Genomic DNA, 13,031 nt, shown 5'->3' on the forward strand with positions numbered 1-13,031 from the left:
CCTAGGGCATCGAGAATGGCCCATTTCACTCCAAATATCAAGCATTCTATCCTCTCCGGCTACAGTGCTAAACGCTTGTTGTTGGAGGAGGCTTTAAAACAGGAACTGAAACTGAAGTAAACATGAATAACAATACTGTGTTTTTACACAAAGTAGACTAATGTTCCTCTTGGAGGAGCGCAAAACCTTCTGCAATGGCGTCGCTCCACCGCTCACATGGCTGGACGGTGCAAATCCAGCCCGCTAAAATGTGCGGAAATAGTTTGCAAGCGCCTCTATGAAACTTTTTTAAAGTTGTTTAGTCATTAACAACAAATATCACAATAAAAGCTTATTTACTATTTATTTCTTATCGAAAAACACATTCCTAGAGTCTGGCAACACTGACAAATACGCAGCGAGTGTGTGGCGGTGCCCGCCGGTCTTTCGCTGAATGTAAGCGATGCCAGCATACCATCGGCGGCGTCCTGTCGCGTCTATGTGTGCCGGGCGAAGTTCGCCATGAAAGTTCGCTCCCATGTATCCCGGGCTTTAGTTAGCTTCCTTCTACTTCCTGAAGGCAAAAGCAAATGTCGAACATTCATGTCACTCTATTATCTGTGACATATCCACTGCGTGACTTTATCGTAACCGCCCAGCTATGATGACTCCTTTGTCTTTGTGTTTGGAAGCATTGCCAGAAGAAACACGCGTCCCACTTCGAGAAAGTGTTCTAATGGCTCCTACTCGCTTTCCACCCCCTTGGGAATGGAAAACTATAGAGTGTAATATAACTTTTGTAGAAATATCAAAACATGCACCTGAAATGCATATGTGCTCTCACTTCCTTGAACTTCAAGCCAAGTACTGTTGTGCGGAATTTTATGCAGGTGCTTCCAAGTCTCCCGCTGGTGTGCCTAATGCCGCTCTGGGCGCGTCCTTTTCAACAACCGGTGCATTAAATCCACACAGCAGTTTATTCACTACGAAAATATGCACGATACTCACAGCCATGAAACATATAAAGCAGACAAATATCACTGAAGCTACTGTAATCACGGAGTCATTGAGCGTCGTTAGAGCCCTAATGAGCTTACAAAAATATAAAAACTCTGTTTTTCATCAGCGGCACACATTGGTATGCGCAGCGTACATGTGCAACCAAGCCATTCTCATTTTATGGGTAAAATTTTAATCGAAATCTCGGGTTTTACATGCCAAAACAACGATATCATTATGAGGCATGCCGATGGGGAGTATGGATTAATTTTACCACTCGGTAATTTTCAACGTGCCCCCAATGCACAGGGTACAGGTGATGTTGCATTTCGCCCCATCAAAATGCATCCGTTGCGGCCGGGATTTCATCCCGCGACGTCGTGCTTAGCAGCGCAACACCACAGCCACTAAGCCACCACAGCGGGTTCACTTGTTGGTTGGTGGTGGTGAGTTGTAGCAACAGGCAGGTTTACCCTGGCGATGAAGGCCAGAAACTTCCCCGCATGAGCGCCTTTTATAGAATCACTGTGGTGTTTCACCACGTTTATCAGACCAGTCTCTCCTAAGAATGTGATAATGACACGTGAAGTTTCTTTGCGTGCTATAACTGGTCCTTCGGGGAACACAAGGTGCTGCAGGCACGTTATGTGGAAGGTCCTTATGTTGCAGATTTTCCAAGAGAGCGTCCTTTCATCTTGCAATTTCGGGCACGACCACAGAAGGCGTTCAATGTCTCCTGTCTTGTCGCATGTCGTACATTTCGGAGAATTGATATCTCCCATCTTAAATAACCATGCTGGTGTACTAGCAGATCTTGTCCTTATTCGATGTAGAAGTGAGGCTTCCTCTCGGCGAAATATCTTGGTTACGCATGGCATATGTGGTGGAACTCAAAGTGATCCAGTGATTTCTCATGTCAGATTTCTTAACTTGATTACTTTTGAGCCCTTCACTTTGAGAGCATGACAGAGCACTGCGTATGCAAGAACATCAAATTTTTCGTTACCAGCAATACCTTGCCAAAGAGGTATAAAAGGCAATGTAGCTGCTGACTAAAATGCAACGTCAGCAGCCTTCACTGATATAGACATAAATATACCCATAACATCCACAGACCTTAAACCCTTCTTATGCCTACCTCTCGTTTCAACGTTAACTAAGCGGCGAGAACATAGCACACATGAAGCTATCAGCCCCCGCCGCACCTAGACTATGTACCTATTGCAGATCGCTTTCAATAGAGTTTTAAAATAGGTGCCCCAAACGATCTGGGGCCCCAAAGAAATAGCGTTGAAGCCACTGCGCATGCGCGAGACGCAAACTGCGTTTGGGTTTTGCGTCGAGCACGCTATTTCACTGGTTTAGAGGGAGCCCTAAAAGTTGCCCCAAAAGATTTGCGTAAGCAAACATGGCGGCACCAATCGAAGCGGCGCCTCTAACCTAGCACCAAACTGGGTTCCATTCGTGGTAACGCGTGAAGTTCGCAAGCTAGGAAAAGTGACTGCGGTTATCGCTTTCTCTCAACTAGCTTGTGTTATGAAGATTGATTCATTAGACGCCGCTGATTCCGAATTCGATTGTGGATATTATGGCTCGTAGGCCTATAACACGGCTTAGCTTGGCAGGTGAAGGCACGTATTTAAGTTGGTTACTCAAAACTAAGCGCAACTAATTGTTTGCTGCTTACGGAATAACCTCTAAATTGTAATTAAACGCGAAAACACAAAAGGAAAAATTACTATCCTTATCATAAAATGGTATATTTTAATTAATCATTTCTAATAGCTTTTCTTTGACGCCGTAGTGACGCTGTCAGCGCAGGACCCTATCCGCAAACGCAAAACTCTTCACTCGTGCGTGCCCCAACGGTAACACCCGCAACGCTCTTTGGGGCCCCAAACTATTGGGGCCCTTATTCTAAAAATCTCAAATACAGTGCCCGCAGGGGCGTGTTCAGGCGCCGCCAGAGCAGAACGCCGCCAGCCCTCCCCATGTTGCTTTGCGCACAAATGAGGACGGCACGCTTCCTCCCCACCTTCGTCTACGCGTGAGATCCAGCCACCATCGTCGGCTTCCGCTTCCCCTTGCACGCTTTCACTCGCACCCACAGCATACGGCCACAATGTTATCGCACTTGGACATTATACCGAACATCACGATGACTGTGACGGTGGAATTGCACCTGGATTTGCATATAATTGCTAATGCAATAAAATCTTTTCGCGAGGTTTTTGTAGCACTCCACTCAGAGGTTGCAGCTGCAATGCAAGCATATCTGTAGAGCATGTGCTTCCCAGCCCTGGCGTCCAAGGGCTCTGTAGAGGTACTAGTGCTACAGTCAACTATACGTTTCACTATTCATCCTTCGTCGCAATATTTATTATCATATCACACATCACTAATCATTATCATTATTTTAATATATTAATATTTTAAGCAATTTACGCAACAGATTTAAGCTCATTTAGAGCCATGTTACATCCCTGTCTCCATGTACAATTGTTGGCGTATTACACCATGTGCTTAGCATTCTTTCACCAGAACTGGCCCTTGCTCCATTAAAATCCATTTATCAATGAACTTTTGTCATGGCAATTAGTTGTGAACGGTCCAAAGCTGGCTCGACTCAAAACTTGGGTCATTTTCCCATAACAAGTTTCACATCAGCATTCACGTCGTCTTTGTTGTTACTGTTAATTCGTTCAAACATTTACGCATAGCACGTCTTTCTCCCCCTTCCCAGTTTCACATTTCAAATAAATAAATAAATAAATAAACATGCAAATGTGCCTCGCACATGGCTTATGTTCATAATCCTATATTATCACGCGAGATTATGGTACATGCATGGGTCTTACTTGCATGGCTTCCAGCGGCAGCCTGTGTGAATTGAGACCACTATCTAGTATATGGATTGCTCCATAAAGACTGGGGCCCTGAAATATTTATTTCTTAAAGTTATTCATCGGCACTTTTATCCGTTTCTATAAGTTCCCAATAAATGGAATGCCCTCGCCCCACCGTTACTGCCACCGCTAGATAACGTGAGCCAAGTGATCTTTCCACACCTATAGTTAAAAATCCCCTTCAATGTTTTCTACACCTGGCTTCATGTCATGTTTCATATCAAAACCGTGTCATTTTTTTACTGTTTCCCAAAGCATTGCAACAATCCACTTACACGTCCTATAGTCCAGATGCGGCACCCTACCCTCGGACTTCTTTATGTACCTCACGGTAAAAGTAAAAAGGGACATTGTTTTGATATAAAACAAGGTATGGTTAACATATAGGAGCGATCTTGAAGTGGTTGCCAATGACTTTTCAGAAATAAACAATTTATAGCACCAACCTCGGTCTTTATAGAACAACCCACGTATGCATACACAGCACCACCAAAGCGGGCGGAATGACGGGCGCGTTTGCCATTTTACGTGATGCGACTTTCCCCGACTGCCGTGCCGTCACCGGTGGCTCGAAGCCACGCTGCAGCGCCTCAGCCTCTACGACATCCGGCATTTATCCTCGCTGGACTTGCTCACGGCGTGCCGGCTCGCCGAACTTCGCATTTTCGCCGTCTCCTGGAGCGACGAGAAGAACTACCGAGGCATTGGAGCCCTGCTGTGCGCCAATCCCACCCTTCGCTCCTTCGCCTACGAGTATAACAGATTGGGCTTTCAGTGCGAGGAATTCCGCCGCGAAATTAGGCTCGCGAAGCACCTTCGCATCTTGTCGCTGTACTCCGAGCAGCGCACCAGTGCTCCTGTGATCGGGGAGCTCCTCGAGGAGCTCACGTCGGACATGCCTTGCCTCGAAGCCCTGCACCTGCACTACACTGACATGACCGAAGCTGAGGCGCCGCTGACCTGGCTCGTCAACGAGCGCCGCCTGGGGCTCAACACGCGCGGCGTCACGGTCTCCGACAAGCCGTGTGCCTTCTGCGACCGGTCTACTTATATCGGCCTCGCCAGCGCACACAACCGGAGCGGCGCCCGCTTCTACTAGCTTGCCGGTGTTAGATATGGCCCCGTTTCCTGAGGCTACTTCGTGTTCCCCAGACCACATCGAATCGCAGCACAGCTAATTGAGGAATGCAGAAGCAGGAATGCCACATTCCTGAGGCAAGACACGTGCAAACAAGTTGGCGGCCCCCAGGTCGTGTGCCGTCGGTGGAGCTATTCAATGCTTGAGTTTTCCAGAAAGCGAAGGGATAGCCCGGCATTGTTGCAAGGAAAGTGGGTCCCGAAACAAGACGGCTGCGATTTACCGGGAAGGCTAGGCACAGGCTAGGTACCGGGACAGCTAGGCAGCGTCGCCCCCACCTGGCTTTTGTGACGGCGAGTTGCTAGTCAGCAAGGCAAGGGGGATCAAGCGATCAAGCAAGGGGGACCAAGCGGCGACTCTCTTCGCCGGGTATGACACCATCGCACGGGCGCCTACCATTGGCCGAAAATGGCGTCATCTGAGCGGACTCTCCCATTGGCCAAACATGACGTGACTTCCAGTCCTCGAAGGATTTAAAAGGAGCATTCCAGAGATTCCAGAGCATTCTGGAGAATTCCCTGATTGACCTCTCTCGAAATTCTTGCCGCGGGCCGCAGCACCCGAGTTGCTGCCGTCCCGTAATGACTGTACGACTGTTACTTGACTCTCACCTCTCTGTATATAATGTAAAATAAATACTCCCAAGTTGGTTTTCATCCCGAAGTCCGCCCTTCAACCCCTACACCGGCCAACGCTTGATTTGCGAAACAGCCCAAGAGTCTCGCTGTTAATTTACCTGCGTTTTCGCAAGCAAAAACTTGCTCATTCAAACGCTGCTGAAATACTTGCACTCATTCATCTTGTTCTCAGTTCCAAAATAAACATCGCAGAAACTTCTATGTCTACTTATTTCCCTCGAAGTGATAGCGTTACCACAATGTTTCGTTGCATTGTTTTTTTAGTGGCACGAGCATCGAGTGGCACAACCGAGAAGGAAATTCAGAATAAATAAGAAAAATAGAAAAAAAATAGCACAATACAAAATTCATGAGCTTCATAATAGATATGATATCGGAGCATACGTTTAGTTACAAGTTGAGTTACTGAAGTGTCCGGAATAATTAGAATTAGAAATCACTGAGACGACCGGGGACAAAATTCAAAAGAAATCAGAAAGAAATTGTACAGTAAAAAATTCATGGCTTTCACTTCGTTCATTGGCTGTCTAGAGGCGTTATTAAAATGCTCAAAAAGTTTTGCCACCGCCCTGAAAAAATAAAGGTGGAAGCGATTCTTGCACTAAATGGGTGCCATTTGATGGGTGACGTGTGCTGAAAGCGTATTTTTTGAACCGCGCAGGAGGAAACTTGCTCAATTTCCTTAAACAACTCAGCCATGCCACAATAGACGAGTTGCAAAACAAAATTCGTTGCAGCGCCATCTGTACTTGCGTACAGGAAGCAGCCAGCGGCCGCCATTGTGCATGAATAGTCGTGTGCGTTTCGCCCGTTCGGTACACGCGTGATACCGGCTTGGCGTACTGAATCGACGCTTGTGGCGAACTCATCCCTTTTCGTGCTGTTGTTGGGCGACTGTGACCTGGAGTCATGCCAGTTAACTGCTGTGTGCCACTGTGCACGCAGTTTGGTGGCTTTGACAAGTCTGGAGAAAAGGTAAGTCCCTTCTTGCTGCGTCGCACCTCCGTCGTGTGCTTGTCAGGCAGTAGCTTGTTTATGTAATTAAGCATGTTTTTACTTATTTTAATGGCTAGACATGTAGCTTGATTCATCTATAAGTGATCTCGATACGGTTTAGCGATGAAATTATTAAGTAAATGCCTTTAAAAACCTGAAACTTTTTGCGGTTTGTGGGATGCGGCACGATGTTTACCGGACGCCGTCACACGGTTTTGACCACTTGTCTCCCTAAGCAAAGGGCTATATCGTTGTGTTACGCTGTAAAGGGAACGTTTTGAGATCGTGCTGTGCGCGCATGCCATTCATTAAGGGCGGAGGCCATTTGTGGTTTGGCACAGCTCTGCGAATGCTTATGTCGAAACACCGTCTGCGCCGTTTATGTTGGTAGCGAAACACATCCGGTTTGCGATGTTCGCAGGCAGTACTTGTGCCGTGTGATATGGTCAAGCAAGACAACTAAGTGTGTGTGGACCGACGATGTCAGACATAGCCGTGCATTTCGCCTGACGGCTGCATTACTGTGCACACGCACTTTTAGTCGAGCCCTGTATGCATGTCAAAACATAATTTCGCGTTTTATTTCGCTATAAAGTTACTTTATCTGCCTTCATCGAAAAAAAAAAAGACAGATTCTGGTCCGTTGTCGTAAAGCCCTACGCATATAAGTACCTGAAATCGATAAATTTGTAACGGTGCAGCCATGTGCGTAGACCTCGGTTGCGCAGATTTGTCGAGTGTTTGAAACCTTGTCTTGCATGGCATCGTCAATTCTTTGTTTTAAGAGAGCGCGTTGTTGAGATATGTCCCAATCAAGGCAGAAAGTGTTCTGAATATTGACTTTTATTCACAGGTGTCATACCACAGATTCCCAAGAGACCAGGACATATACAAAAAGTGGATTGCAGCCATCAGGCGAGATGAAGGCCCACTCTTCACAGTTTCGAAGGCCACCAGGGTCTGCTCTCTCCACTTTCTTAAGAGTGACTTTGTTGCTAATGTTGCTAATGGTTACCGACACTTACACCAGTCTGCTGTGCCATCCATATTTTTATTCAAGCAGCCAAAGCCATCGAGGAAACCACCAGCTCAACGGGCACCACTTCAGAAAGTTGCATTATCAAAAAGGAAGTGTAATGGTAATGTTCAAGGGCTTTTCACTACAGGACAAAAGGTAGACACCTGTATCGATAACCGAGCAGATGACAAGGAAAACTCAGCAGATGGATGCAACAAAAATACATTCAGTGAAGGCACTGACGTCTTCAATGTTGAAGATACGGGCTCCACTTCGCTTCCTGACAAACCGCAACAGTCACCAGAAGAACCAGCCTCTGGAAGTATTTGTGCATGCAGAGAAAATATTTCTGCCCTAGAGCAGGAGCTGGCTGCAAGCAAAGCAAGCGGAGCAGACACAGAAGCTGAAAATCATCACCTGAAGCTGCAAGTAAGCTCTTTAAGAAAAACTATTGCTGACCTAGAAAATAAACTTGCTGCAAGCAAAGCAACCGAAGCAGAAAATCAGCGCCTGAAGCTGCAAATAAAGGCACAAAATAATGAATTAAAGCTGCTTCGCACAGAGCTTGTCACTGCACAGAAAAATATTGAGAAGCTGGAAGAATTGCCTCCATTTGGAATTCAAAGATTCAAGGACAACAATGATGACATTGAGTTTTACACTGGACTGCCCAGCTATAAGCACTTCTGTGCTCTCATGCATCTCCTTGATTTTGGGGAAAATGGAGAAAACATTGCACGCAAGCGTACGAGGAGCGGGCTAAGAAATGTTGAGTGTAGTGGTCGGCGACACAAGATTGGTATGGAGAATCAGCTCTTTCTTGTGCTTGTTAAACTTCGAGTTGGCTTATTTCACAGACACATCGGCCACTTGTTCAACGTCTCCATCAGCACAGTGTCAAGAATTTTTTCCACAGTGCTTGACTATATTTATTTGCAGGTAACAGAAATGACAACATGGATATCACGACAAGCTATTGATGCTGCCATGCCATCTGCTTTCAAGGAAAAATATCCATCAACGCGTGTCATCTTGGATGCCACTGAGATTAGATGTGATGTGCCAACATCTTTCGTCACGCAATCACAAGTCTATTCCTCGTACAAGTCTACCCATACGTTCAAAGCACTCGTAGGCATATCCCCTCATGGAGTACTGACTTTTGTTTCCGAACTATTTACTGGGTGTACGTCTGACAGAGAGTGTGTGGAGAAGAGTGGATTTTTAGACCTGAAGTTTGACACAGGTGACTCAGTCATGGCTGACAAGGGATTTAAAATAAAAGACCTGCTACAAAGCAAGAAAGTTATGCTGAACATTCCACCCTTCCTCATGCATGGGCAATTTACTGCCGCCGAAGTGGAGGAGACTCAAGAAATTGCAGCTATCAGGATACATGTGGAGAGGAAGATCAAGAAAATCAAGGGATATCACATTTTTGACCGGTCGATTCCAATCTCCCTTGTACCCTTAGCGAATCAGATGTGGGCCGTGTGTGCCTTCCTTACAAACTTCCAGCCATCACTTCTAAAAGAAGACACAAACTGATCGAATCCACAGTGTTCCTTAAAGACACTCATTTGCTAGTCATATGTCAATCCTCACTGCCTCGTGGTGCTGCCCTCCTCTTGTGTGCAATAAAATGTTTGCAGCCCTACTTGTCTTTTCGACATGCCATTTTTGCATTGTTTTCTGTATCACATCAGATTACAGTGCTCAACAGGTATGGCAGCAGTGTGTCAAAGTAAAAGTTGTCGAGCACCTCTCTGGCACTTCTCCATTCATTTTCATTAAATCTTATTCTTTCAATCAAAATAAAATCTCCTCCATAGACCACAAAGTCACCCCAGCGCAACTGCGATACACCCATCTGCCCAAGCAGTTGATGGTAATACTGGTGGTCCCTCTTCAGCTCTGGTACACCATCCCTGATTATGCTACAGAAATCAGTGTTTACAAGGGCAGACGCCTTGTGGTCACGTAAAGAGTAGGGACACTTTATCTCCACTACACCATAGGATTGTTCTGTGGGGTCGTACACAATCCTGTCGGGCGACGCACCCAACCAAGGAAAAGCTGGGTTAACCAGCAATCCACAGGTGCTAACTGTAGGAGCATGGCCCAGACGGCGTAGAGCATCCTCGTAGCGTTGAGCAGCTAGCGACTCCATCTTGATGCCGTAACTGGAAAAATGTAACAGAAATAAACTTAGTGCAATGTTAGTTAAGCTACAATGTATAGCACAATTTTTGGATACACTAATGCCACTCTGTGGCATATATAATTTGTTCATGTGTTTACAAGGATAAAAAGAAAATACTAACTTGACTGCAGTAACTCTAGAAAGGTCTCTTGCAGCTGTGAGGTTCTGCAGGCCCTTAATAGTCCACTCCTTCCTATTCAGGACCGCACCAAACTTGGAAGATGTGACCCGAAGCCGGCGTTCCTGCTGCCATGTTGCACTTTTTGCCTGCTGGCGGCTGTCCTTTTCAAGTGTTTCAGCTGCCAATGGTGTCACACATATCTCCTGATGCAGGAAATAAATGTCAGACAGATATGAAAATTAAAAACATTGCATGTTTCCCACGCTCCTCACGCTCAGTGCACACATTGGTCTAACGGATAAAGAGATGTACGTCTTAATATTTGTGGGGTTGCTAAAAATACAAAATATTACATCTGTCCGATACAACCTAGTGACAGGAAACTATATGAAAGTGCGCATCTATTTGCTACCAAACGCGGGTCCAAGGCAATTAAAATATTGAACGTGATGACTCTGCCTATAGCATCGAAACCATGGCTAAACGTAATTCGCACAAGGATTTGGCACCAACACACAACAATCGAGAGGTTCATAATAATTCCTTGCAAGAAACATTGACCAGCCTCTGACCTGCAAAACACTGTTTGACTCAAGGTGTGCTGGAGGATTCCAGGCTGTGCCGCTTTCGAAGAAAGTGACAGTCGGGATGCTTTCACAAGGATTTTCTTCGTTTGCTGGTTCTAACCCAGAAAGAAGCACAGTGAAACCGTGTGGCAGCAGGGACTGCTGGTAGCTCTGTGGCGCCAATGAGGACACCAACCCAAACCTGGACTGCACGGTGTCGCCTTCGTCGGTCAGCAGGAGCGCTTTCGCGAAGTCATTATCTGGATCAAACGAAAGCAGTTCTTGAGCAAACTTGTGCTTCGCCTCTTCTTGCTCCTGCCGATTTCTACGGCGTACACGGCGCTCCTTCGGCAAGGCAAACTTTGGCGCGCTAGTCCCGCCTTCTTTCGCTTTGCGCCAGTCCACGGATTGAAGCGGGCATCCTCTGATCGCGCTTCTGCGGGGAATCCTCCATTGCTGAGGCAAATCCGTGCACGAGAGCTGGTCCGGCGCCTCTGAGAAACCTTTTGACTGTAGGAGCATGGCAGTCCTCAAAACAGCGATCATGTGGGTGCAGGCGAGCTTTCCTGCCGGGCAGTCGCAGCTTCCATCGATGATGCGTGTCGCGTCCAATGCTACCATCACGGAATACGGGGGCGCGTTCTTCTTTTTGCTTCGGTAGCATGGTGCCTTCAAGAAGATGAGCCCGGCGCTGGAAATAAATAAAGAGTGCTAAGCTCCTCCATCCATGACTTCAGACAAGAGAATAAACTATTGCACCAACTGATCTATAATTTGTTTTCTTAAACCTAAGCATAAATAAAGTCATGAGGATTTCTTAACATTCACACAACAGCAAAGCACTTTTATCACTGAGAGTCAACGGTTGCGACTATCGCCCGTTTACATGCGATAGAGTTGCACAAATATTTACCTGTTTTGGGTGACATTGGTCTTCAGCGCACATACGTTGACGTACGATTCCACGTGAAAGTTGTAGCTTCGTTCGTAGCTTCGTTTCGTTCCCGATCGTCCTGCATAAAATTCGTGTACGCTCCGATCTGACAGCGGAGGTAACACGGCCAGGTCGTTCTTCCATCCAGTGATGGGGAAAATTACCTTCCCTGAATGGTGCGACATCGTTGAGAGCGATTGCACAAACGGGGAACACAAAATGCAGCGCAGACGATTGTTCACGTTAAGATAAGGCCACAGAACAAAAATCAACTTGCCTACCCCTATCGCATCCGCATGTGCACTGCAGTTTTTTTTGTAATGTTTTCATGCACAATGGCGGCGCTGCACAGTGTTGCTTGAACACTCCAGAGCTTTTTACAGTGTTGCTGGCATTTATGCAACTGGTCTATTTGACATTCTAAAGGAATAGGGGGCATATTATGCGTGATGCAAGGGCAAATTTTCAGTGATTGTCAGGTAGTTACACCCTTCCGGAATACTTTCTTAAGCAAGTGCTAGAAGCTCCTATGAGGTCATTATCACCTATATGGCCCAGTGTATCAAGAGAATGCTACGTCACACCGAGTTAACATCTACTGAAAAAGGAGGTTAAGTGTTTGAGTACTAAGTGTCCGCTGTGTTTCCCAATCTCCCGAAATGACTCTACGTCACAACGTGTTAACCTTTGGCGAAAATTGGAGGCGTGTTATGCGTATTGGTGTGGGCGAAGCGTTAACGTTCGTAATTAATTAGGAGCTCTGCAAATAATTACTGAACAGTCGTTTTCTCCCTAATTTAATGCTTTACATAAGATGCACGTAGTGACCGCGATAAATAAACAAATCACCATTATTAAATTCCGTGAATATATCAGGAAGATTACGGTTAATGTGTAGGCAAAGTTTCAAGTTTGCCGTTCAGTTACAGCATACAAGTGAGCCCTCTCGGCCTGATAGAACTGTACGCTACCGATATCAAATTTGGTGGATGGGGGAACATTATAACCGATATGCAAGCGAGGCACATGGGTGAAGTACAGCCTTGGCAGGAAATTCTCCAAACAAAAGTAAGGAGAGCTGGGTCAGCTGGTTCGGTAACACGATGATACAGCTCTAAAAACCAGCGCAAAAAAGAAGAAACAAATGGCAGTTGAATACTCTAAAGTGTTATAGTCTGCATGGAATAGTTACAACGCGTGAGTCATGTTCGGGGATCGTTTTAGAGTGTGCGTGTTTTTTTACTAGCAACCGAAATTTGTAATGTGACTGCTCGAAAAATAACAGTCAAAGGTGGTGATTTGGGCGAATCGGTTCGGTTATGCATTTCGAAACGGTTTTCGCGCTTGCAGATGCGAACAAGGAAAGGGGGTACAGGACGCGCGAAGTGCTACTAACAACTCATTTATTTCGAAACAGAACTTGCGCTATTATACATAGGACGTTCTGAAAGTAAATTTCGCCATTTATTTTCACACATAAACTTTATTGCATGGCATCATAAGCTATACACACTGCATTATTTTTCCTCATAG

General features: G+C 46.0%; 1 protein-coding gene across 1 annotated transcript; it reads left to right on the top strand.

Moving 5' to 3' along the window:
* The first annotated feature begins 6,479 nt into the window (after positions 1-6,479).
* LOC139051252 (uncharacterized) lies at positions 6,480-9,844 on the top strand. Its single transcript, XM_070528243.1, has 2 exons — positions 6,480-6,635; positions 7,510-9,844. The coding sequence occupies exons 1-2, from the start codon at positions 6,570-6,572 to the stop codon at positions 9,220-9,222; spliced, it is 1,779 nt and encodes a 592-aa protein (XP_070384344.1). The 5' UTR covers positions 6,480-6,569; the 3' UTR covers positions 9,223-9,844.
* The last annotated feature ends 3,187 nt before the right edge of the window (positions 9,845-13,031 follow it).

Source organism: Dermacentor albipictus, unplaced genomic scaffold, assembly GCF_038994185.2.
Source record: "Dermacentor albipictus isolate Rhodes 1998 colony unplaced genomic scaffold, USDA_Dalb.pri_finalv2 scaffold_11, whole genome shotgun sequence".
NCBI lineage: Eukaryota > Metazoa > Arthropoda > Arachnida > Ixodida > Ixodidae > Dermacentor > Dermacentor albipictus.

What these genes read in the sequence shown, in the direction of transcription:
- LOC139051252 (XM_070528243.1), top strand. Translation starts at nt 6,570, where the DNA reads ATGCCAGTTAACTGCTGTGTGCCACTGTGCACGCAGTTTGGTGGCTTT. An exon ending in TTGACAAGTCTGGAGAAAAG is followed by an intron (nt 6,636 to 7,509) that starts GTAAGTCCCTTC and finishes TTTTATTCACAG; the next exon opens with GTGTCATACCACAGATTCCC.